The 26,309-nt window shown below is 36.6% G+C and overlaps 1 protein-coding gene across 1 annotated transcript in view; it reads right to left on the bottom strand.

The window, feature by feature from the left end:
- mgl (low-density lipoprotein receptor-related protein megalin) overlaps positions 1 to 26,309 on the bottom strand; it is a 1,043,262-nt gene that overhangs the window by 459,134 nt on the left and 557,819 nt on the right. The window contains exons 41-42 of the mRNA XM_090381453.1: positions 25,172 to 25,400; positions 8,571 to 8,708 (exon numbers count right to left, since the gene is read on the bottom strand). Coding sequence (XP_090237579.1) covers positions 8,571 to 8,708; positions 25,172 to 25,400 — 367 coding nt within the window. The remainder of the gene's footprint in view (positions 1 to 8,570; positions 8,709 to 25,171; positions 25,401 to 26,309) is intronic.

The raw sequence follows: 26,309 nt of genomic DNA, 5'->3' as shown, positions 1-26,309 counted from the left end.
TTGTTAAGGGCAGGTCTTGTCTGACCAATTTGATTGGATACTATGATGTAGTCACAAAAGAACTGGATGCAGGGAATAACTTTGATATTATATATTTGGATCTTAAAAAGGCTTTTGATACTGTTGCGCATGGAAGACTGCTGCACAAATTGGAGAAGTGTGGCATTGGAGGCAAATTGCTGCTATGGATAAAGGGATGGTTGAGTGGCAGAAGACAGAGAGTGGTAATCAATGGACACTGCTCAACGTGGACTAATGTTATTAGTGGAGTTCCTCAGGGTTCAGTGCTGGGTCCATTGTTGTTTTCTGTATTTATAAATGATATTGATGATGGTGTATCAGGCTTAATGTCCAAGTTTGCAGACGATACCAAGGTTGGCAGGGTTGTTAAGGACACTACTGATACTATGCTGCTGCAACAGGATCTGGAAAGGTTGAGCAGATGGGCTGAGAGGTGGCAAATGAAGTTTAACATTGACAAATGTAAAGTACTACATATGGGAAACAGTAACCCCAGATCAACGTATCAACTGTGTGGTACTACGCTGACAGTGGTAGAGAATGAAAAGGACCTGGGGGTAATTGTGCAGGCAGATATGAAGTTCTCTGAGAAGTGCAGACGAGCTGCAAGAGTAGCTCATGGTGTCTTGTCAATGATATACAGGAATTTTTCTAGCAGGGATAAGGATGTGATTATTCCCTTGTATAAGGCATCGGTCAGGCCACACCTTGAGTACTGTATACAGGTCTGGAGGCCTCATTTCAAGAAGGATGTAGAGCTGCTCGAACGAGTACAGAGAAGGGCAACAAGATTAGTGAATGGAATAAAGGGTTGCTCTTACGAAGAAAGGCTTAAGTTTTGCAAATTACAGAGCCTGGAGACTAGGCATCGGCGGGGTGATCTGATAGAGGTGTATAAGGCTTTGAATGGCTTGAGCATGCTCAATGCCGATGGGATTCTTCCTCTTGCTCAGAATAATCACCTGAGAGGGCATAAATTCAAATTGAGGAAGGACGGATGTCGGATAGATGTGCGGAAATTTGCCTTTAGCCAGCGGGCAGTTGGTTTGTGGAATAGACTCCCATCGCTTGTTGTTGAAGTTGATAGCCTAAATAAATTTAAGGCTCAGCTGGACAGGTATTTCGAACGAACGGAGGGGTGAAATGGGAGTAGTGGTTGTTTTTTTTTTTTTTTTTTTTTTGGCTGATGCTGAATAAGCTTGCTTTCTTGCATCATATGCCTCTACTAATGCTAATGCTAAAATGCTAACAATTTCTCCTCCACTTTGCTCTCAGTTATTACAAAATCATTAAGCACCCTGCTACAATTTGAAAACCTTCTGGCATTTTCAAACTTTAATAACTCCTCATGTATGAATGTAGATGAAAAATACTCATTCAGTTTGTTTGCTATCTGAGCAGGATCATCGACAGTCGAACCATCGATATCAAGTGGACCAATCAGATTCATCCTCTTCCTTTTAGAGTTTATATAAGTAAAGAAATCCTTGCTGTTTTTTCTTAGCATCCTTTGCCAAAGATTTCTTGTAATCTTCCTTCGCCTGCCTAACCTCCTTTGTGACTTGATTACAGACTAGCTTATATCTGCCATAGGCATCTGTGTTGGCTGATAATTTATATGCATCCCATATATTTTTCTTCTTTTCCGCAAGTCTCATGAGGTTATTTGACAACTATTTAGGCCTAAACCTTGAACAATATTTCTTAATAGGTATGAAAAGTCTAGTAGCTTCCATGATTGTAGAATTTAATGTAACGTACCATCATCAAAAAGGGTTAGAAATGTGAAATTCCTAGGTGACGCACTTTCTTTGAACACCATTATCCATGCTAGCAAAATTCCTGTATATCACTGACAAAACCCATGAGCTGTTCTGGCAGCCTGTTTGCACTGCTCAGAGAACTTCATATCTGGTTGCACAATTACCTCTTAAGTCTTTTTCATTTTCCAGTACTCTGAGTGTAGTATTACATAGTTGATATTAAGGGTAAGTTGCTACAATGGATAAAAGGATGGTTGAATGGGAGGAGATCGAGGGTGGTAATTAATTGGAACTGCTCTTCATGGACTAATGTTATTAGTGGAGTCCCACAGGATTCGGTGTTGGGTCCACTGTTGTTTTGTATATTCATCAATGATATTGATGAAGGTATATCAGACTTAGTGCCAAAGTTTGCAGATAATACAAAGGTTGGCAGGGTTGTTAATGACAGTAATGGCAGTGTGCTACTGCAACATGATGTAGAAAATTTGGGAAAATGGGCTGAGAAGTGGCAACTGAAGTTTAACATTGACAAATGAAAAGTACTGCATATGGGTAGAAGTAACCCTAGGGGAATGTACCAACTGTGTGGTACTACACTTAGGGTGGTAGAAAATAAAAAAGACCTGGGAGTAATTGTGCAGTCAGATATGAAATTTTCTGAACAATGCAGACAGGCTGCAAGAACAAGTCATGGGGTTGTGTCAATTATATGCAGGAATTTTGCTAGTAGGGAAAAGGAGGTGATTGTCCCTCTGTATAAGGCAATGGTCAGGCCTTGAGTACTGCGTACAAGTTTGGAGGCCTCATTTTAGGAAGGATGTAGATTTATTTGAGCATGTACAGAGAAGGGCAAGAAGATTGGTGAGGGGAATAAAGGAATCCTCTTACCAAGAGAGGCTTAAGTTCTGCAAATTGCAGTGGCTGGAGACAAGGCACCTGTGAGGTAATCTGATTGAGGTGTATAAGGCCTTGACTGGGTTGAGCACGCTGAATTCTGATGGGATTCTTCCACTTCTTCAGATTACGAACCTAAAGAAATTTGTCTTTAGCCAGCTGGTGGTTAATTGCTGGAACAAACTTCCATCTGTCATTGTGAAAGTTGATAGTTTAAATAAATTTAGGGAGGAACAAGACAAACATTTAGAGGGAATGGCTGTGTGAATTTTTTTTTTGGCTGATGCTACATAAGCTCATAGGCTTGCTTTCTTGCATCACATGCCACAATTACTATTACTATTACTACTCTGGGGTTACTGCTACCTTTCATTTGTCAATGTTAAACTTTGATTACTATTTCTCAGCCCATCTGCCTAAGTTTTCTAGATCCTGTTGCAGTAGCATACCATTATTCCTGTCATTAATCACCCTGCCACCCTTGTATCATCTGCAAACTTAGAAATTAAGCCTTATATGCCTTTGTCAATATCATTGTTAAATATAGAAAACAACAATGTGCCCAACACCGAACCCTGGGGATTCCACTAATAACATTAGTCCACAAAGAGCTATGTCGATTAATTACTACTCTCTGCCTTTTCCCACTCAATCCATCCCTTTATCTATAGCAGTAACTTACTCTTAATGCCACACTGCTCCAATTTGTATAGCAGTCTTTTATGTGAAACAGAATCAAAGGCTCTCCTGAAATCCAAGTATATGATATATCAAAATTATATTTTTCATCCAATTACTCTGTGACTACATCGTATCATAGTATCCAGTCAAGTTGGTCAGACAAGATATCCCCTTCTGACATCCAATTAGGTCTAAGCCTTGAACAATATTTCTTAGTTGGTACAAAAAGCCTAGTAGCCTCTATGATTATTTCCCTGAATGCTTCCCATTAAGAATTTGTTGTTGGTAACATTATTAGTTGGTCCCACTATATAGAATTTAAAAACTGTCTGAGACCACTGTAGTCACCATTTTGTAAGCAAAAGCCCTTCCTTTTACCTTTAGTAGTAGTAATATCTTCAAGTAAGTCCAACATCAGCACACTCTATTCCCTGCAACCCTGAGGGTCTTTCTCTGCAGATTCCTAATGCATGAACAGTTGCTGCTGATAATCAGATCAAGAGTATTGCTTCCTCTTGTTGTCTGTCTAACATGATGCTGTAGAAAACAGTTATCCATTAAATGCACAAAAGTCGAGTGAGTGAGTGAGTGAGTGAGTGAGTGAGTGAGTGAGTGAGTGAGTGAGTGAGTGAGTGAGTGAGTGAGTGAGTGAGTGAGTGAGTGAGTGAGTGAGTGAGTGAGTGAGTGAGTGAGTGAGTGAGTGAGTGAGTGAGTGAGTGAGTGAGTGAGTGAGTGAGTGAGTGAGTGAGTGAGTGAGTGAGTGAGTGAGTGAGTGAGTGTGAGTGAGTGAGTGAGTGAGTGAGTGAGTGAGTGAGTGAGTGAGTGAGTGAGTGAGTGAGTGAGTGAGTGAGTGAGTGAGTGAGTGAGTGAGTGAGTGAGTGAGTGAGTGAGTGAGTGAGTGAGTGAGTGAGTGAGTGAGTGAGTGAGTGAGTGAGTGAGTGAGTGAGTGAGTGAGTGAGTGAGTGAGTGAGTGAGTGAGTGAGTGAGTGAGTGAGTGAGTGAGTGAGTGAGTGAGTGAGTGAGTGAGTGAGTGAGTGAGTGAGTGAGTGAGTGAGTGAGTGAGTGAGTGAGTGAGTGAGTGAGTGAGTGAGTGAGTGAGTGAGTGAGTGAGTGAGTGAGTGAGTGAGTGAGTGAGTGAGTGAGTGAGTGAGTGAGTGAGTGAGTGAGTGAGTGAGTGAGTGAGTGAGTGAGTGAGTGAGTGAGTGAGTGAGTGAGTGAGTGAGTGAGTGAGTGAGTGAGTGAGTGAGTGAGTGAGTGAGTGAGTGAGTGAGTGAGTGAGTGAGTGAGTGAGTGAGTGAGTGAGTGAGTGAGTGAGTGAGTGAGTGAGTGAGTGAGTGAGTGAGTGAGTGAGTGAGTGAGTGAGTGAGTGAGTGAGTGAGTGAGTGAGTGAGTGAGTGAGTGAGTGAGTGAGTGAGTGAGTGAGTGAGTGAGTGAGTGAGTGAGTGAGTGAGTGAGTGAGTGAGTGAGTGAGTGAGTGAGTGATGTGAGTGAGTGAGTGAGTGAGTGAGTGAGTGAGTGAGTGAGTGAGTGAGTGAGTGAGTGAGTGAGTGAGTGAGTGAGTGAGTGAGTGAGTGAGTGAGTGAGTGAGTGAGTGAGTGAGTGAGTGAGTGAGTGTGAGTGTGAGTGAGTGAGTGAGTGAGTGAGTGAGTGAGTGAGTGAGTGAGTGAGTGAGTGAGTGAGTGAGTGAGTGACCAACCCACAAGTTCCAGTAAATATCTGGAAAGTTAAAATCCCCCATTATAAGACATTCTGATTTACTGGCCCAGTATATTTCTCTGTATAATTTGTTGTAATCATCACAGTCATTAGACCTATAACACACTCTTACTCTCATTTTTGTTTTCCAAGTGCTTACATCACACCAAACTGACTGAACATTGCACTGGCCACCAATGTCAACTGAATGCACTGCCTTATATGTTATGTGTTTCTTAACTAAGAGCATAAACTCCCCACCTCCTGTCCTGTTTGTCCTTTCTATAAACATTTTACTTCCCATATTAAAATTCTTAATCCTTTATATCTGAGTGATACCATTTCTTTGATATCCCCACAATGTCTGCATTTGATGACTTGACCAACACTGCAAATTCATTATGTCTGAACATTCAGTCTGCATACTTGGCTCTTGTCATAACAGGTTTCCTCCAAACTAATTTGGAGAGCACATGTTACCTACTGAACTTTATCTTGAAGTGGATACCCAAAGTTGGATCTGAAACCTCAATAATTGTGCAATATTACTTAGTATTACTGAGTATTACAGCCTAATATTACTGGGCTTGCACTTTATTAGGAAATTGGCTTAAATTTTTTGTCTTCTTTTTAACCACTTAACTTTGGATAAATAGCATGGGATCAAGTATTTGTTTTTAAAATTTTGAGTGTATTTGTCCCACTTAACATATTTCATATAGTGTATAAATGAAAAAACTTTATGAATACAATGATTACCTCTTACTTTCATGTTTAATATCATCCAATCCATTATATCCAGTAGGTGTATAGCTCACTGTAATAGTGCAAATAAGTCCAAAAAGCCTTATTAGCCTTCCATTCACAATTTTCCCCCACGAATTTTAAAAAGTCTGGGCACTTCTGCACTGCACTGTTTATTGCATCCTTTCAATGCTGAGAGCTTTGTTTCGGGTCTCCTGGACTAACATAGTTGCCAACCTTGAAAGGCTATAAAAAATAGTGGAGTGAAGAGGTATCCAGACTTTTTAAACTTTTTAAAATCAAGAAATACTGCTAATCTTAAAAATGTTCTTCAAGCCACTAAACTTTGCTAAAATATAATTGTTTTGATGTGGATACCTGAAGGCTTGTGTGTTGTGTGTTATATGTTAGATGAAAACCTGCTTGCTCTGATGATCTCTTTTCAAGAGCAGCTAGGGATGATCACTTAAAGTAAATAAAATACGTTTGAACCTCCCAAATTGGGCAACCTTGTGATTTGATTCTTTGGATACTGAAATTTACCAGATTTCAGTTGGTATGTTACAGACATTAAAAAAAAAAAAAAAAAGAAAGAAAAAAATGCATTTGTACACAGCAACTTACTGCAAACAATACTGTATAAGAGTAGCATATTTGAGAGAAAGACTGGTGTTGTAGTTAACGTATAATACATGGAAAAGTACAGTAAATACTGCACTTGCATAGCATTTATTATTATTATTATTAGCAGCTATATGGTGCAAGGAAGCCTGAGGCTTATGCTGCACCAGCCAAAAAAAAAAAAAAAAAAAAAATTCCCGAGTTACCCTGAGAGAGAGAGAGAGAGAGAGAGAGAGAGGAATCACCAAGAAAAAGAAGAATGATGATATCCGGCTCAGGACCCTGGGTGTGCCAAGCCCATACTCACCAGATGTGAGCCCCCGGGGTGAAATTTAGTAAATATTCAGTAATAATTGTGCAGTACAGTAAAATTAAAATTATTTCCCCTTCCAAAATATATTTTACTCTGTACTGCATATGGTTCTGGAATGGGAAAAGCAAAAGTTTCACATAATCACCTCACTGAGATTCTAGTACCAGATGTCTCTGACAATATAATTTTCTACAATGAGTAATGAGCTACGAGTATGTATGCATTTTGAAAACCTATAGGCTGCTTTTTTTTTTAGGTGTCATGTGGACAACTGCAACTAAATGAAAGTTGCTGGGTGTGTTGATGTTATTTATAATCAATAATCTAAAAGTTCCTAACATATTCTAAACAGTGAATCTGTTTAGTGAATTGTTGCCTCAGTCTAATGCTACATACAAAAAATGTGAAGCTCAAAATATAAGTAATCCAGCACTTATTATCAGTGAGTAGCTAATCACATTCACATATAGCGATTGGATGATTCCCAACAAGTTTCTCAATGTTAGAGCATGGTAAAATCTTATCACTCCAAGGTGAAATCTCCATGCAGCAAAATTAGCTGTAGTAGCACACTGCTTTAAAGTCCTCAATGACAGTATAGTGATTTATTGCTTGTCACTCATTTGGAAAAGTCTGGTTTGAGTCATATCATAGACTGGATTAAATTCTAAAGGCCTTGATAATTGGGTCTGTAGTTAGCTAATCTTTTCCCTATGAGTTATTTTTTTTGGATTTTTCAGCCTGCACAATATAAAATCAGTACATGAACACTCGTTTCTACAGAAATAATACACAATGGCACAATATGGTCTAAGTGCTGATGCACCTAAAACTCAACAATAACTGCTTTACAAGTGATCAGTTTATTTATATCTGAGATATAAATAAACTGGTTTTCCTAAACATAACCAGAAGATGAGTTGTGCTGACAAAATATTGCTGGATTTGAGAACTGTACTGCTATTTTTTGCCTGTTATTGCTGACACAACTTCTGAATGCCTTGACAAATGGTGATGCCATTTGTCTCATGTTTCAATGAAACAATACGTCTCACATTTCATTCAATCTAATGACCACATTTGTTTTAAAGGGAAAAAAAACCAGGGAATGATTTTGATTGTATTTGGCATAAAGATCATCTAAATAAGCTTTTATCTTATGGTTTGCCAAACGTTTTTTTATAATTGGTTTTCCAGTTTTCTTTGTGGCACTCACTGCCAGTGATGACAGACAGCTCTGTGTCTTTTAACCTCTTCACTAATACCGGTGGTCCCCAAGGTTCAGTTCTTTCTCCCACTCTTTTCCTCTTGTATATTTAAATCTCTTCCCTGAATAAATCAGAACATGCTAGAAATATTATTTTTATATGAGAGTAAATATTTTATAATTTGCAATTAGCAATTAATTACTATACTTTATTTCCAATATACAATATATCATTTTACATATGAGAAAACATCTCTGCAATGTTCATTAAATTCTCAATTCAGACTGGAGTTTTCTATAAAATGCTTTAATTAATGCTTCTTCTTACCCCGCTTCCAGGAATTCAACAAGTTCTACCCCCTCTCTGTGTGTTGGGGGAAGGAAAAACTGCATCAAATACATTTCTTGTGATATAATGACATCCTTGCTTGCTTAGTCACTTCACAGTTACTTTTTTGAATACTCAGGAATGATTTTAAAAACAGTCAGTCTATGAGAAATCCTTACATTTTAACAATAGATATAAAAAAAAAACAAAAAACAAATTGAGAATAAATAAATATATCATAAAGCAGTATTAAGAGAATGGATTCAGGCAGCAAAAATAGAAAAGTTTATAGTAATTTACCTTCACATTTTTTTTTATCTTCTGATAATAAACCAGAAGAGCATGCACACTTCCACTGGCTTTCTGTATGTGTTGTTGGCATGGCAAAACACAATTGTTCACACACTGGATTGCTTCCACGAGTACATGGTGTATCTCCTATATTAAAAGGGACATTTTAACAGTTACTTTAGTTATATTTTTAAAAATGACAGATATTTTCTTATTTCTAACTTAGTGTTTTTTCTTTTTTGAAGTGCTACTGATTAAATATGATAAAAATTACAAGTTATGGATACTTTTAAGTGAATAACATGCATATTTGTAAAAATCAATTAGATATTGGTAAAACTGTGAAAGAAGTTATATCACAAACCACAATCACATAAAATTACAAGAGTGATTTTATGGTAACTACTACCATAATTAAAAGGAAAAAAAAAAATTGACAGTCATTAAGGATATATTAATACTAAGGTATTAATCGTAATGTATTGTAATCGAAGGTATGATTGTTGTAATGTATTGTAATCGAAGGTATGATTGTTGTAATGTATTGTAATCGAAGGTATGATTGTTGTAATGTATTGTAATCGAAGGTATGATTGTTGTAATGTATTGTAATCGAAGGTATGATTGTTGTAATGTATTGTAATCTAAATTGTTGTAATGTATTGTAATCTAAGGCATTATTGCTAATGACCTTACTATGATATATCAGAAAAGAACAGAATAATCTTCATTATATAAACTGATTATTAGTAATAGTATAAGCCATAATAGTACAAGGAAACTCCAGGATTTTTCTGCACCAGTTGAAAAATAAAATAATAAAATAAAATAAACTGTGTTCTCTTCACATAGATATCTAACCACCTTTGAATTTCCTCAAGCTGTAAGGCTCAACTATGCATGGAGGTAACTTATTTCAGTGTTTAACAACTTGCTATCTAAAAGAAAATGTCCTACAATCCAGACTAAAACTGTTACCCCAAAATATGATTTATGTCCCCAGTACTAGAATCTTATATAATAGTGAAAATTTTGTCTTCATTGACTATTCCAGCCCCCCCCCTCAAAATCTCATAGACCTTAATCATATCATCTCTAAAGTACCTAGTTATCAAGCTCTTTCCTAATGGGTCCTAAGCAATTACTAAGCAGGTTGACTATCTTTGGACCCTTTCAGGAAGCCAGAATTTTTTTTTTTTAAGGTTCAGTATACATTTGAATATGATATTCCAAGTGTGGTCTCAAAATTGCCTTATATAGTGGGATTATGCTTCCCCACCATCAACAAGCAAATGACTTACATATTTCTGTATGTCTTCATTGCACCTATAACTTCATATCCACTATTACTATTATCCTCCAAATCCCTTTCTTCCTCTATTGTTTATAATTCAACCCCAGATATTGTGTAAGTTATTTTCAGGTTGCCATTCCCTAAGTGTAAGATCTTACCTTTTATTAAATTAAAACATAGCTACCACTTTTCTGACCATTTTTGAAGTCCTTTCAAGTCGACCTGTTTAGCACTGATCATTAATGACTCTCCCAATCCTTATATCACCAACAAAATTTTGACATCACAACTCTATCCCTTCCTTGATGTCATTTATGAAAATCAGAAAAAAAGAGTAGTCTGAAAACCAATCTGATGTTACACCAATCTGTTGCCTTCTGCTCACCTTGCAATCAACCTTAGAAACTTTAAAGTAATCTCAACATGTTCCAGCTTATACAATAACGTCCTGTATGGTTATTGTATAAGCTGGTCCTTGAGAACCTTTAGGCTGTCACAGATATTCTCTCAGGAATGGTATGCTGAGCTTTCTATGTTGATGGAACTGATATTCAGGATGACACATGAGTTTAATGGATGAAATTTTGGAAAAGGCTGGTCATTCTACGATAAGTAAATTCTTCACGATGGTGGTACTGTTATTAACTCTAGGTATAACCCCATGTGCAAGTCCTATATATGGCTCCTAGTATAATCAAAATGACCATCCAGGTGTGAACCAACATAAGCAGGGGTTGAGTTATGGTGTTCACACCACACAGATGAATACCATCCCTCTGCGCTACCCAGCAATGCTAGGTGGTATATAATTCTTATCAACTGGTGCAATACCACCACTTTGCTTAATGGAGAGTTGAAGTGGTGAAACACATGTTCAATCTCCAGAGCAAAGTTACATCAGTCATACTACATACAGAAGAGATAGGTTGCTGTAACTTTGCTCTGGAGACTGAACATGATAGCATCATGGCAAGATTCAATGTTCTTACCTTTTGAGGGTAGAGCTCTAAAATGGTGTTTGCAGGTTGGTTGCCAGATAGTCCAGGACAAAACCTATCGGTAATTCTCTAGGCAGCATCTGGATCAGATATGTGTACACAATATCTAGTCACACAGACCCAGTTTAGTTTTCTAGTCACACAGACCCAGCTGGTTGGGATGCTGAGGCTTTTGTAATTCCTAAGGGCACATACTGTTCATTCACCTAACAGAATACAAGACAATTCTAACCACACAGCCAACACTTTCATCTTCTTCTTCTTATGAAAAACCCTTCCAAGTAAATGGTTGAGGTGAGGTCCTCTAGGCACCTCAGATCAAAAATTTCATTACTTCATATATCATGTCCTCCCCACCTTTTCTTACTACAGAGGTTCATGAATAGCTAAATTAATAGAATTAAGCAATCTGGGAAAAGATCTAATCCTACTAAAGAATTCCTCGTGCATTTCACAAATAAATATGCTGTCAGTTCCAATTTCAATGATGTCCATTTCAACTTATTGTTTGCTAAGCCCCACTTAATTTTTCTGAGAGAATCCCAATAATCAGTGATCCCAATAAGCAGTGATTAAATCAGTTGATTTAATCACTGCTTGTCTCAGTTGCCTAACTATTTGCTGTACAATCCTTTTGCTTTAAAGGTGGCACTTGTGCATATGTCTGCTCTGATATTCCCTGTCACAGACTTAGTAATTTCGAGCCACCTCTTTTCGACCTTCTCTGGCTTAATACTTCTCTACACCATTCTGCCAAACTCATCTATTGCAACTATCATTCTCTCGACACCCCTAATTACTTGGATCTCTTTGACAACCTTTCTTTGAAACTTGTCTTTCTCTATTCCAACTTTCCTAACATTGTGATAATTTTCCTTAGTGATTTTAATGTTTCCTTAGTTTTCTAGTCACACAGACCCAGCTGGTTTGGATGCTGAGGCTTTTGTAATTCCTAAGGGCACATACTGTTCATTCACCTAACAGAATACAAGACAATTCTAACCACACAGCCAACACTTTCATCTTCTTCTTCTCATGAAAAACCCTTCCAAGTAAATGGTTGAGGTGAGGTCCTCTAGGCACCTCAGATCACAACTTGGTGATGGTCTCTTCTCCAATAGAGCCTTTCTCTCATAGGCGCCTCCGTAGCCAGGTGGGCAGGAGCAGCAGTGCGTAGCACATGCTTCTTGATCAGACCGGGGTTCGAGCCCGTGACCACCAAATACGGAGGATGCGGAAAGGTCAGGAAATGATCACCGCATATTCCTGGAGCAATATGGCCTTAGTTGCTAATGCTCCTACAAAAAACTAAAAAAAAAAACCTTTCTCTCATGACCATTCTCAGCCTTGTGCTGTTTGGCATTACATAAATGCAAGAATGGATGATTTTGAAATTTCTACTCTTCATTTACTTGATTGGATTACTGTTTAAATCTGATCTCAATGTTTGTTCAGATCATGTCACTGAATTTATTCTTGTAAGGATGAAATCCTTTATTCTGCTCTTCACTTTAAAATCTTGTCCTTTATCTAAACCTTGGTTTTCAATAAATATGCTGAGGAATGGATATAGCAATTTGATTACATATAGCAATTCAAATCTCCAGATCAATTTTCTGCTTATACCAAACAACTGTACAGCAGTTATTAATCTGCTTATTTCTTAAATTTTCTGCTTATCACAACAATTGTACGGCAGTTATTAATCAGTCCAAACTAGAATTTGAACAGGCTAAGAGTAGAAAACTTGTTTTTTAGTAGTTGAGCATCCTGGTCTCTTGCCAAAACTACTGGCCATAAAGTTTTCCCAATCTATACACCATCTATAAACCCCAATAGTTCTATTGCCACCTCAGCTAGAGATAACGCTGATCTGTTAGAATCCTACTTTTCTTCTAACTCTTCCATTGATGATATTGGTAAACCACCTCCTACCATTCCCAGTACACTCTATTCAATGCCAGTTGTGGTTTTCCATCAAAAGGATGCCAACTATTACTTCCACATGGTTTAAGAGTGATTACTTCTTTTTTTTTTCTTCTTTTTTTTATTATTTGATCAGTAAATTTTTAAATAAATAAGATAAAAAATATTTTACTTAAATTATTTTTTAGTTATGTTTATTAAATTATTTTGTATAATTCACCATAGGTTGACTCAAAATTTGCATTTCATATGTTCGTGTTTTAAGTTAGATTGCAGAGAGCTGGCCATATTTGAGTTAATGTTTCTGTGGATTAGTTAGGTCTTTTGTTTTAGCTTTCCATAAATCATATAGGATCACCAATGAATTCTTTGCTGTATGTCAGCAGTTCACTATATAAATACAACCTTTTGGGATGTTGACAGGTGTGGGTGTTTTCTCTTATTATTTTATAATTTCAGTTCATCTCTTCTTTGGGAGTCTGCTTTTGTCTTAAGGAATGGATCTTTTCATTATTTTTACGTAAAACAGGCTGCAGCACTGAGCTAACCACATGAAGGGCTGAGGGTCTCTTCCCATGGCATGAATAGATTTTCCTTGTTTAATCAATTTGATTGGTTAGTCATTATTATTTTTTGTTATGGTAACAGCAGTAGTAACCTAATATGTAGTAGTAGTAATGGAGGCATGTGATGCAAGAAAGCAAGCGTATGAATTATGCAGCATCAGCCAAAGGAAAAAAAAAACAAAAAAAACAAAAAAAAACCCCCAATTTCACACATGTATTGCCTCTAAAAGTTTGTCCAGAGTTCCTCCTTGAATTTATTTAAGATATCAGCTTCCACAATGACAAATGGAAGTTTGTTCCAACAATTAACCATCTGCTGGCTAAAGGCAAATTTCTGCACATCTATTCTATAACAGTCTTTACTCAATTTGAATTTATGCCCCCTAAGGTTCATGATCTGAGCAAGCAGAAGAATCCCATCAGAATTCAGCATACTCAACCCATTCAAGGCCTTATAAACCTTAATCAGATCACCTCGCAAATGTCTAATCTCCAGCCTTAGGCACCTGCAAGTTGCGGTACTATTACTTCCGCATGGTTTAAGAGTGATTACTTTTTTTTTTTTTTTTTTCTTCTTCTTCTTTTTTTATTATTTTATATAAGTCAGGGTAAAACCCGATATAATGCATGTGTAATAATTAGATTTCAGATTATATGAAATGCATATTGTGGCATAAATTTGATGTTATGTTTATTTTTATTGTTTTAGAAAGGAAGAATATGGTAGAAGAAAGAGTAGGCTTGTATTAAGGGGAGGCAATCAGCAGAATCTTTGTGGACAGTGTAGTCATCTGGTTATACAAGGCTTGTGAAAATGGTAATGGCTACTTTGAACACAGGGCTAATAAAATGGCATTAAATTAGCTTCAAATGCTGATTGAAGGAAAATTCGGTGTTATGTAATTAACAAATATCAATTTTAAAACTTGGGGATGACTTTGCTGTTGCCTTGTGGATAGACAAGGTTTTCTCAAGGAAACAGCATGGTTTTTATAAAGGAAGAATGCTAATGTTAATTTTGGAAAATGGAAGAAAATATGTTTGTTTCTGAATGTTGAGGGAGCACCACTACCATTAGAGAGCAGGTCATAGGGGTGACATTAAAGGGGAAAGGAAATAAGTGCCTTGAGGGTAAACTGTGCCATACATAGTAAACATGAGATTTATAACTGTTGAGCCAAATGGTACCATCTGAGGACCTTTAAGTAAGGGAAGTAGTATTAGTATTAGCAATGGCAATGTGGTGCAAGGAAGCCTATACTGCACAAGCACAAAAAAAAATAAAAATAAATAAATAAAATAAAACAAAATAAATAATAATAAAAATTAAGGTTGTCACAGACATTCTCTCAGATATGCCAGGCAAGCTGTACTTGCGACCTGGGAGTCTAAAACGATGATGGAACTGATATTCGGGTGACACTCAAGTCAAGTGGACCCAATTTCGGCGAAGTCCGGACGGTCTGTGACAGCCAAATCCTCTGCTTGCACCTTCACGATGGTGGGTGACCACCCAGGTGTGAACAAATGTAAGCAGGGGTCGAGGTGTGGCGCCCACATCACATGGAGGAACGCCGCCCCTCTGTGTTACCAGGCAGTACTAGGTGGTAGATGACTCTCATCAACCGGTGAAATACCACCACTTTGCTTATTGGAGGCTTGAAGTGGAGGAACCCATGTTTAGTCTCTAGAGCTAAGTTCCGGTCAACCCTTCCCTATCTCTTCCATCATGCAGTATGATTGATGACGTTTGACGTTATAATGAACGTCGTGGCGTGGCGAGATCCAATATTCCTTACATTTCGAGAGTACAACTCTAAAACGGTGTTCGCAGGCTGGCCGCTAGTTAGTACACCGGAACGAACCTATTGGTAACTCTCTAGGAAGCTTCCAGATCAGCTAGTGTATAATCTTGCTACCTCTACTCTGCCAGATAGTGACTGGAGGGAGTTTGAGTAGTGTGTATGTGGGGAGCACTGTCGAGGCCACGTTATGTCAAGGATCTGGGTATATTCTTACCACGTGTACGCCATATCCAAAAATTTCATTACTTCATACAGCATGTCCCACCCACTTTTTCTTACTATTGAATACACCATGAATTGTCAAACTAATAGAGCAAGCTTATCTGCGAAAAGATCTAAACCTCCCAAGCACTTCCTAATTCATTTCACAAATATATGTGGTCTCAATTCTAATCTCAACGATGTCTATTTCCACTTGCAGTCTGCCAAACCCCATGTACTTTTTCTGACAGAATCTCAGTTATCAGTTGATTCAATTACTGCTCATCTCAGATGCCCAAATTATTCGCTGTATGATTCCTTTCACCTGAAAGGTGGTACTTGTGCATATGTCCATTTTGATATTCCCTGTCAGAGACTTGGCAATTTGGAATCTCCTCTCTTTGATCTTCTCTGGCTTAAAACTCTCTACCTCATTGTGCCAAATTCATTTGTTGTCTCTACCGTTCTCCCAACTCCACTAATCACTAGGAGCTCTTTGACTTCCTATCTTTGCAACTTGACTTTTTCCAGTCCAACTTTCCTAACAGTGAGGTAATTTTCCTTGGTGATTTTAATGTTCACAACTCCAGCTGGCTTCCATTTTCTAGTCACACTGGCCCAGCAGGTCGAGATGCTGAGGCTTTTGCAATTACTAATGACCTAGCACAGATTGTTCTTTTACCTACAAGAATACCGGACAATCCTAATCATACAGCCAATACGCTTGATCTTTTCTCACAAACAACCCTTCTAAGTACACGGTTGAAGTGAGAGTTCCTTTAGGCACTTCAGATCACAACTTGGTGATTGTCTCTTCTCCAATGGAACCTTTATCTCATGGCTGTTCCCAACCTCGTGTTGTTTGGCATTACAAGAATGCAAAATGGGATGACCTGCGAGACTTCTTTTCTTCTTTTCCTTGGTCGGATTACTGTTTCAAAACTTCTGATGTCAACGTTTGCTCAGATCGTGTCAGTGAAATTATTCTTGCAGGAATGGAATTCTTTATCCCACACTCCACTTTAAAATCTCGTTCTTTATGTAAACCTTGGTTTTCCAATAAATGTGCTAAGGCTGTTCAAGAGAAGAATGTTGCATATCGTAATTGGCTTGTTTCTAATTCTTCAGTTTCATTTTCTGCCTACACCAAAGCTCGCAACAATTGTAAAGCAGTTATTAATCAGTCTAAACTAGAGTTTGAACAGGCTAAGAGTAGAAAACTTGCTTCTTGCCCTAATGGTAGCCGGGCATTCTGGTCTCTTGCCAAAGCTATTGGCCGCAACTTTTGCCCATCTCTGATCCGACCTCTGTCCAAACCAGATGGTTCTGTTGTCACTTCAGCCAAGAATAAAGCTGACCTGCTAGCATCCCATTTTTCTTCCAGCTCATGTATTAATGATCTTGGTAAAACACCTCCCACTATTCCCAACACGCTCCATTCAATGCCTCCTGTGGTCTTCCGTCAAAAGGATATCAGAAGGATTTTCATGAATCTTGATGCTAAGAAAGCTCCAGTTCTTATGGTATTTCTCCACTTGTTTTTAAAACCTGTGCTCCTGAATTTACTCCTATTCTTTGCCACCTTGTTTCACTTTCATATTCCAAAGGTGTTTTTACTTCTGCTTGGAAATTTGCTCATATCCAGCCAGTTCCTAAAAAGGATGACAAATCTCTCCATTCCAATTATCATCCCATTGCAATCACTTCTACTCTTTCTAAAGTAATGGAGAAATCAATTAACCGCCAACTCTTAAACTACCTAGAAACCTTCCATCTGATCAACGATTGCCAGTATGGATTCTGTCAGTGTCGATCCATTGGTGATATTCTGGCTTATGTTACCCATTTATGGACTAATTCAATGGAAAGGTTCGGTGAAACACAAGTAGTTGCTCTTGACATCTCAAAGGCTTTTGATCGTGTTTGGCATAAAGGTCTTCTAAACAAGCTTCCATCTTATGGTTTTCCAACTGTTTTTATAATTGGTTATCCAGTTTTCTCTCTGATCGCTCACTGAGGGTGATGGTAGATGGCTCTCTGTCTTCTAACTTCTCCACTAATGCCGGTGTCCCCCAAGGTTCAGTTCTTTCCCCCACTCTTTTCCTCTTGTATATTAATGACCTTCTTCCATTGACTGTAAATCCTATCCATAGTTTTGCCGATGATAGCACATTGCATTCCATTTTCCATTTTGAGAAACCTTGTCCTGCTCAATCAGCTTCAACTTCTCGAAAATCTGCTACCAATTCCTTAAATGCCGATCTTCAGGTAATTCTCCAGTGGGGCAAAGACAACTTAGTTGATTTCAATCCTTCTAAAACTCAGTCTTGTTTTATATCTCGCAAAAAGGATTCTTCTGCTCCTATGCTTATCTTTAGTGACACTCTAATTTCTAGGCAAAATGATATATCATTTTGCCTAGAAATCAGATATATTCTTTTGGGGATTACCCTGACTTCTAATCTCTCTTGGCACAAGCACATTACAAATATTGCTTCCTCTGCATCTAAAAAACTTGGTTTTCCCTTTCGCTCTAGCGTTACTTTTCTACCAAACAGCTGCTCACTCTGTATAAATCGCAAATCCGCCCTGCCATGGAATATTGTTCCCACATCTGGGGTGGTTCCCCCAAAACCTCTCTCAGGCTTCTTGATTCCATTCAGAAGAGGGCAGTCAGGTTAATTAATGATTCATCTCTAACAGAGTCTCTCCACTCGCTTTCTCATAGACGTACTGTTTCTGCTGCATGCCTCTTCTACAAATACTTCCATGGGCACTGTTCTTCTGAATTGGCTTCTATAATTCCCGCTCTCTCTTTCAAAACAGTCTGAACACGTGCCACCACCAGCCAACATCCATTTACTGTCCAACTTCAAACCCACAGAACCAACTTTTCATCTTCCTCATTTATTCATTCAACTGCCGTTTTCTGGAACAACCTTCCTTCACACATATTTCCTGAAAATTACAGTCTACAGAAGCTCAAGTCCAATGTCAACAAATATCTTCTTTTGTCTTCTCAACGTCCAACCCAAGCATGGTACTAAGTACTATACGTTCTAATGCCTCTCGTGTTTGGGGTTCACATAAAAAAAAAAAAAAAAAGAAAAAGGAAAATTAAAGAAAAAAATAATAATAATAACAGAAAAGGAAACAGACAACCTATGCATTCCCCTCCTCCCTTGGGTAATTATCCAGCTAACCTTTGAATTTCCCCAAACTGTCAGCCTCTACCACCTTGCTGGTTAAAATAAAACTTAATGCAATCCAGTCTAAACATCTCCCCCTCGTAACTTGAAATTACGGCTCCTAGTTCTAGAATCATTTATAACCGTGAAAATTTCATCCTCGTTCAAATTACTTATGACTCTCACAGCCTCAATGAAGTTTCCTCTAAGTTGCCTAGTTTCCGAGCCTGCAACCCACATAGTCGAAGTCTTTCCTCAAAGGACGCCCTTTTGCCAATCTCACCAGGCATTTTACTCATCTTTGGATCCTTTCAAGGAAAAAAATCTTTCTTTAGGTGTAGTCTCCATACTTGAACACAGTATTCCAAGTGTGGTCTAACAATAGCCTTATATAATGGGATCATGAAGTCCTTATCTCTACTAGCAATTGTTCAATAAATCAACGATAGGACACCATGGGCCTTCCTTGCAACCTGTCTACAATGCTCGGAGAACTTCATGTCTGACCGTATCATAACACCCAAGTCCCTTTCCTCCACTACTTGGCTTTAGTTCAACCCCACCAAGTGTATAAGTTATTCTGGGGTTACTGTTCCTCAGGTGTCAACATAGCTGTCATTTTTCTGACCATCCTTGAAGTCTATCTAGGTTACTCTGAAGTGACTCTGCTTGGTGGTGATCATTAACTACTCTACTAATCTTTACATCATCTGCAAATTTAGACATCCTGCCCTCTATCCCTTCATCGATGTCATTTATGAAAATCAAAAATAACAGTGGTCCTAACACTCATCCTTGGGGAACCATACTTCTATCAACTCAATCTGAGGAATAACCATTTATCACAACCCTCTGCCTCCTGCCCTGAAGCCATCCAGCTATCCATCTAAGGATTTTCCCTGTGATTCCAATGGTTACTTTATAAGCTGTTCCAGCTTATAAAGTAACCATTCATGTGGGATTGATTCAAATGCTTTTGCTGAAATCCAAATAAACAATGTCGAAATTATTACCTAAATCCAGCTCTTGACAATGTCAAAATAGCTAACTAGATTAGTTAAACATGATTTTCACTTTACAAGAGAAAATAATTTTTAACTAATGTTTAAAATTAGTTTAAAAATGGGAAAATCATGTTTAAAAATAGTAGGCAGTATGTGAAAATAGTGGAAAAGAGATGAAAGAGACTGATCAATTTCAGATCATAATGTAAATATGTGAAAAACCCTACTACATTATCAGAGAGTGGATATCTGGTAGATGGAGAGGTCTCCAGTGGGAAACCTTTGTTATAGAGTTGCAGGAGAACAGGGATGATGTGTCAAAATTTACAGATAAAAGACTGCTAACGAGTAATGCCCAGCAGGTGAAGAAAGAAAACAACCAGTAAGTCAGTGGGAAAAGGGTCGTGGAAAGCGAGGGTAATGTGCGAATTCATGGAAAGCGAGGGTAATGAGCGAATTTAGAAAATAATGCTAGCAAATGAAAGGAAAGAAAAAAATAAATAAATAAACACATAAATACCCCACAATTTTAATTCTGTTTTGTTATTCATTCTCATGCTATCGAATACATCAGATAAAATGTTTTTGTTAAACATGCCAAAAATTAAATCTGTTACAAAACTTCGGATGAAATTGTGGATTGCCAATCGCAAAAAATATTTTACTATGGATGGTATTATTGTGTTCTGGGTTGTTAGTGAAAAGAACATTTCATGCAAGAAAAAATTCCAGATTGACCAACATGTGAAAACATTATGGCAAGCAAAGGAAAAGCAAGGTAAAATTTCCAGAGCAGTCACTTTTAATCAAGATGTACTTCAAAAGAAGAGAAAAGTGATTTTTAATGTCTGTATCTCACTTGTATCTCACCCTGTGATGCAGAGTGAGATACAGGTCCTGGTAAGCAGACTATTCCTTTCGATAAGTTAAACAATTGAGTCTTCAAGCAATTTTTTAAAAAATAATGTATAAATCAAAGTATACCAGACAAATATATCTTGAGAAAGAATTACCTTAATGCTATTTATTCATGAAATTTATCAAGATATTAGAGAAAGCTATATCTGGATGTCTGTTAACTAAATGGCACATGTTTGTGGCCACTATATTCTACATTTTATATGTGGAAAATTAGATGCAGAACCATCACGTCTATATTTACTTGCTTGCAAGGCCACCAATTTACAATGGATCACTTTGAGAATATGTATTGTAACAAAAATTATTCCAGGTGTGAGTTTGAAAGGAAAAACTTTTAAAAAAGAAGTTAAAACTTTTCATAAATGGTTTTATTACTTTCACATACAGAGAAATTGTGGTTAAATTAATTGTAATAAATGAGTAATAAATGCAAAAATTGTAGTACATATATTAGCATTTTGGTGCATATAATCCAATGTCTAGTTATAACATAAAATCATACATCATACATAAAGACATAATGATTTTAATAAAAGAAAATAAAATAAAACATTAATCTGTAAAACTATTTATATTAAACAGTAATTTCAATGATTTTAAAAATTCATCATATGGTATAAAAGGATCAATATTGTTAGTATTCAGTAAATTTAACCATATGTAGATAGGACTGTTGTGCCCATAGTCAGTTTGAAAGCTCAAATAGAACAATTTGTGTGATCTTAAAATTTTGTGAGGAACTCATAATAAATGTAAGGAAGCAATTCATTATTTAAAATAGTATTTTAAATAATATTTCAAACTTTATATATAAATCTTAACCCAATAATTGTTCTTCAATATGTTCAGATAACTGCACTAATTTGGATTGTGATATTCTAAGGTATTATCTTTTAAGGTAATAAATTATTGCTTTTCTCTGAACTGTTTCTATTTGTTCTATATATTTTTTTTGATAAGGAGACCTGTCACAAAACAGTAATTTTGCTGAATCCAAATAAACATTGTTTATTTGGATTCCTGTTTTTTGATATAGGGATCTGTATTCCAAAACAGGAATTACCATAGTTGAACACAGTTTTTTGACGAAGTGATATGATTTTAGACTGTATGACAAATATTTAATAAGGCCTAAAATTTGAAATCCTTTTCTTGATACAGGTTAAGTATTCCTAATCCAAAATGCTTGGGACCTGAAATGTTTCGGATTTTGGAATACATGGCATGGTGGAGTTGAAGTAATGGGAAATAAAATTTATATTTCATGCAAAAAATTCAATTTTATTTACCAGAAAAACATGATGGTCTCTGCTTCCAAAAGAATATAAATGCAACAAATTCCTTTTTATTTACCATCTTGAGAAGGAACATCACAAGTGGTTGAGGGACCAGGAATGGGCCTTCAGGGATGAGGAGACATTGTGTTGAATGGCCTTTTTAAATGTTTCTTCCAGAGTCATTTGCCTCATTAACAAAGGTTTTTGTTGTAAAAGTCTCTCTTTTATTTTACAAATTTTACAAACACATGCTGCACTAGTCCTTCAATGAGTTCATCACACTTTTTCACCATGTCATCTAGAGGCATTTTTACTGCAGTGCTAACAATGTCATCTTCATCGTCACTTTTACCATGATTGCCTTGATTCAAAACCATTTCAGCTATTTCATCATCAGTCATTGAATAAACAACTGCAACCTCATCATCAATGTTAAAGGCTTCTTCGATATCCACTTTTTCTAGCTTACTGGAAGACTCCGAAGGCACTGTTTTTGATTATGTAAGGAGTTCAGACCATCTTTTTCTCAAAATTATTAGCTTATTCATCATCATCACTGAGCATAGTCACAGGCGAGAGGTTGTACCAGGCATGCTTAACTGTGTCTTTAGTCACCAAGGCCTAAGCATTTGCAACAGCATATACGACATCCTTCAGGTTAAACTCCTTCTGAAACCTTCCACACACACATCTCTGTTCACTGCTGCCAGCATGCTGTTCAAGAAAGTGTGTTTATATTTACACTTCATTGATCTAAGGATACCCTGGTCACATGGCTGAATTAATGAAGTCATGTTTAGAGGGGAAAGTACATGGCATAAACATTATTTTTGATGAGCATCTCAGCTGGAGGATGAGCAGAACAGTTGTCAAGAAATAACAAAATCTTGCAGTCATCATCTGGTACAGGCTGGTACAAAATGTTTGTGAAACCAATCAGAAAAGATGTTTCTGTTGATCCATGCCTTTTTGTTAGCATAATAATAGACTGGTAAGAAATTCACTCCTTTAAAACAATGAGGATGCAAGGTTTGGCCTATCACAGTAAGTTTAAATTTATGTGTGTGTGCCTGCTGCATTAGTACATCCCAGCACAGTTAATCAGTCCTTGGCATCCTTAATTCTTGTTGGGGCTCTCTCTCATCAGCTGTAGTTAGTGTCTTCCTGGGGCAATAATGCTAATGTTATGTTATTTGGTTTTTAGGAGCATTAGCAACTAAGGCCACATTGCTCCGGGGATTTGCGGTGGTCATTCCCTGACCTTTCCGCATCCTCCGTATTTGGTGGTCACGGGCTCAAACCCCGGTCTAATCAAAAAGCGTGTGCTACGCACTGCCACTCCTGCCCACCTGGCTACGGAGGCGCTCAATAATGCCAAAACAATGATGTTTCATCGGCATTATGGACTTGTTCTGCTGCCAGGTTTTCATCAGCGATGACCATGGAAACTCATCAATGAATTTCTTTGCTGCCTTGTGATCAGCAGATGCTTTATCACCACATATCTTTAAAAATTTAATGCCATGTCTTTTCTTGACTTTCTGTAACCATCCTGTTGAATATTCACAGTTCACTCCAATTTTTAGTTCTTTATAGATCTTTTTTTGTTCCATGATCAGCTGACCAGTAAGTGGCATGTGTTCACTGCGACGTTGATGGATCCACTCTTTCAAAACACAATCGAGATTTATGCAGTGTTTTTCTATTTTTCATCAACTTCTGTTCATCACTTTCAGCATAGAACTTGAACAGTTTATCCTTCTCTTTCTTCAGGTCATAGATGGTGGTCATTCTAATACCAAACTCTTCTGTAAGATATCTCACACTTACACTGCTGCCCAGTTTCTTCAACAAATTCACTTTCTGTTCTATAGATAAACTTAAATGCTTCCTCTTCTTCTTATTACTGTTACCTGGGGTATCATTTTTTTTGACATTTTTAACAATATCTTTGCACCACAGAGCAGAGAATAAACTAAACAAACATTGAGTAATGGACTAGATGCCTAGCGCTGATGATAACTGCCGCTTTACTGACGTACACACAATGTCACAGCTCTTTTCCAGTTTCCAGAACTTTTCAGTCTTTTTCGAAAAGTTTCAGTTTTTTGAAGCTTTTTGGTTTTCAGATTGGGGATTCTCATATATTCATATTGGGGATACTCATATTATATTAATATGACTTTTAAATTTGCAGTTTGATGAAAATATAATTCCTAAATCTTTTCTTTTTGATTTTATTTGGTAAAATGGAGTTTATTATATTTGATCAGCATAGGAAATTACAAAACACTTTCTAGTATTGATATACAAGTAATTTGCATCAGCCCATTGTTTAAATTATCCTGTAAGTTTATTTTCCGCACTGGTAATGATATTGATATTATAGCAAACAGTTTAAAATCATCGGCAAAGCCTAATACAGCTAATAGAAATGAATTTGGTGAAATTAGTACACACAGATGCTGAAAATTAGAGGGCCAAGACTAGATCCTTGAGGAACACCATTGTTGACTGTGAATGGGAAGATTTTTGTCCTGATATTATTACTCTGTATTCACGTGATGATAAATATATTTTTAGCCCAATGCAGTAGAGGGTCCCAGATACCAAAAGCATGCAATTTTAATAGGAGGAGCTTGTGATTTACAGAATCAAAAGCCCTGGAGAGGAAGATGTAAATAACATCTACCTGCATTCTCCTGTCAACTGCTGTGGTAACATGTTGCCAAAAGGAACACAGGTTTGTTATCACTAATCCTCCAGGTCTAAAACCATGCTGTGCACTAGCAGTATACTGTTAAAGATACATTGTTGGTTTCTGTGATATTATAGAATTAAATAATTTAGCTAAAGAATTTAAAAGAAGTATAGGACAACAGTTTTCTATTGCAGTTCTTGAGTAATTTTTTTTTTTTTTTTGTAAATAGGAAAAATTAATGCAGTTTTCAAACATCCTTCTATGAGTTAAGTATTAAAAAAGTTTAAAATGATAGATTCTAAAGGTTTCCCATATTTTTTCCAAAATATGGGAAGTATTTCATCTGGTCCTTTCGAATAATGTTTGGTTTTAAAAATTTTAATTAAACTCTTTGTTTATTTAATTAAATATACATGTAAATTTTTTCTTTTTTTCTTATTTGGAAAAAAAAAAAAAAAAAAAAAAATTTGTATGTGAGATTGGAGATGAGCTGTGAAAGGCTACTGGATGCTTGATGGATGCATTTGCACCAGTTTTGAAGAAATAGGTGTAAATACATGTACCAATTCATACCATTGTAAGTGTAAAAGTGAATATAATTAATGTTAAACATACATACTCTGACAAAAAAAACACCTTGCATATAGTGCTGAATATTATCTTGACATACTGAACAAGAAAATCTAAAATATTGATTACTATTATGCAAATTTTACAAAAATAACTTACCTGATGGCTGGTTTTTCACATCAAATATTACAATGTCACGGAGAGTGTCCATATCAGATTTTAGAGTTTCCGTATTAGTACTGTTGGTTCCAACATATTTACTTGCACGAAATATGGTGCGTAAATTTCTATCTACCCAATATACAAATGAATCATGAATAGCCACACCCATGGGATTTGGTAAACTTCTGCGTACATATTGACGCCTGCCACCACTAAAAGAAACTCTCTTGAAAAATAAAAATAAATAAATAAAATAAAATAATCAAAATACACAAATTTACTTATAGAGAGATTTATTTATAAAAATTTACAATTTTTAATGCAAATTTATCATAAAATAAGAATGACATTAAATCTAGAAAAAAGGATTAGATAATATGATAATAATGTATAACATATTATTATGATATTATGCTAGTCTCAATATAATTATGAGTAATAATAATAATAAAATTCTTTATTAATAGAAATGTACAGGGACACAATTTCCGCTACAGGCAGCCAGTGTAATCTAACAATTAATGACGCATTATGTTAAGTACATACAAAACTATGTTGGTACATAGCAAATACCTTGTTTTCATCAACATATGCTAACAGGATCAGATTCAAATTAAAGCTGATTTACAATTTGAGCTGGTTCTTATGAAATACTAATTATACTTGGCCTGTTTAGGATTGCTTTCACCAGAAGTTATGGTTCAGAAGTTCTTTTCTTGAGGAGTTCATTAATTTGCCTTCTTTCAAAAGTTTCTTTTCAGTGTTACAAAATTTAAAACCACAGTTAATTTTGTAACACCTAAAAGTGCTCCTATAACTGTTCTCATCCCATCAAACCTTTTCTTTAAATAGACTTATCAGAGGAAGACATTCTTCTATCAGCATACTTAAACATTTAACTATAAATAGCAAACATGTAAACATGATTCATGTTCTGTTTTATGTCATTGATATGTATTAATGGAAATTGTTTAATTTGTCACTTCTTTTGGAAATTCTTTCTAGATAATAGTAAATGTCTATCAAATATAAATCCAACTTCACAGCAATTCTTGTAGTTTCCTTTTTCAACATTCAAATTAATGAGACAACAGACTCTCTTAATATCCTTGCTACTCCAGTTTTTGAGCCTACC

This window comes from Mastigoproctus giganteus, chromosome 9, assembly GCF_048544385.1.
Source record: "Mastigoproctus giganteus isolate SK-2022 chromosome 9, ASM4854438v1, whole genome shotgun sequence".
NCBI classification, from domain to species: Eukaryota; Metazoa; Arthropoda; class Arachnida; order Uropygi; family Thelyphonidae; genus Mastigoproctus; species Mastigoproctus giganteus.
Note: the sequence above shows the minus strand (reverse complement) of the source record. Positions and strands in the feature narration are given on the sequence as shown.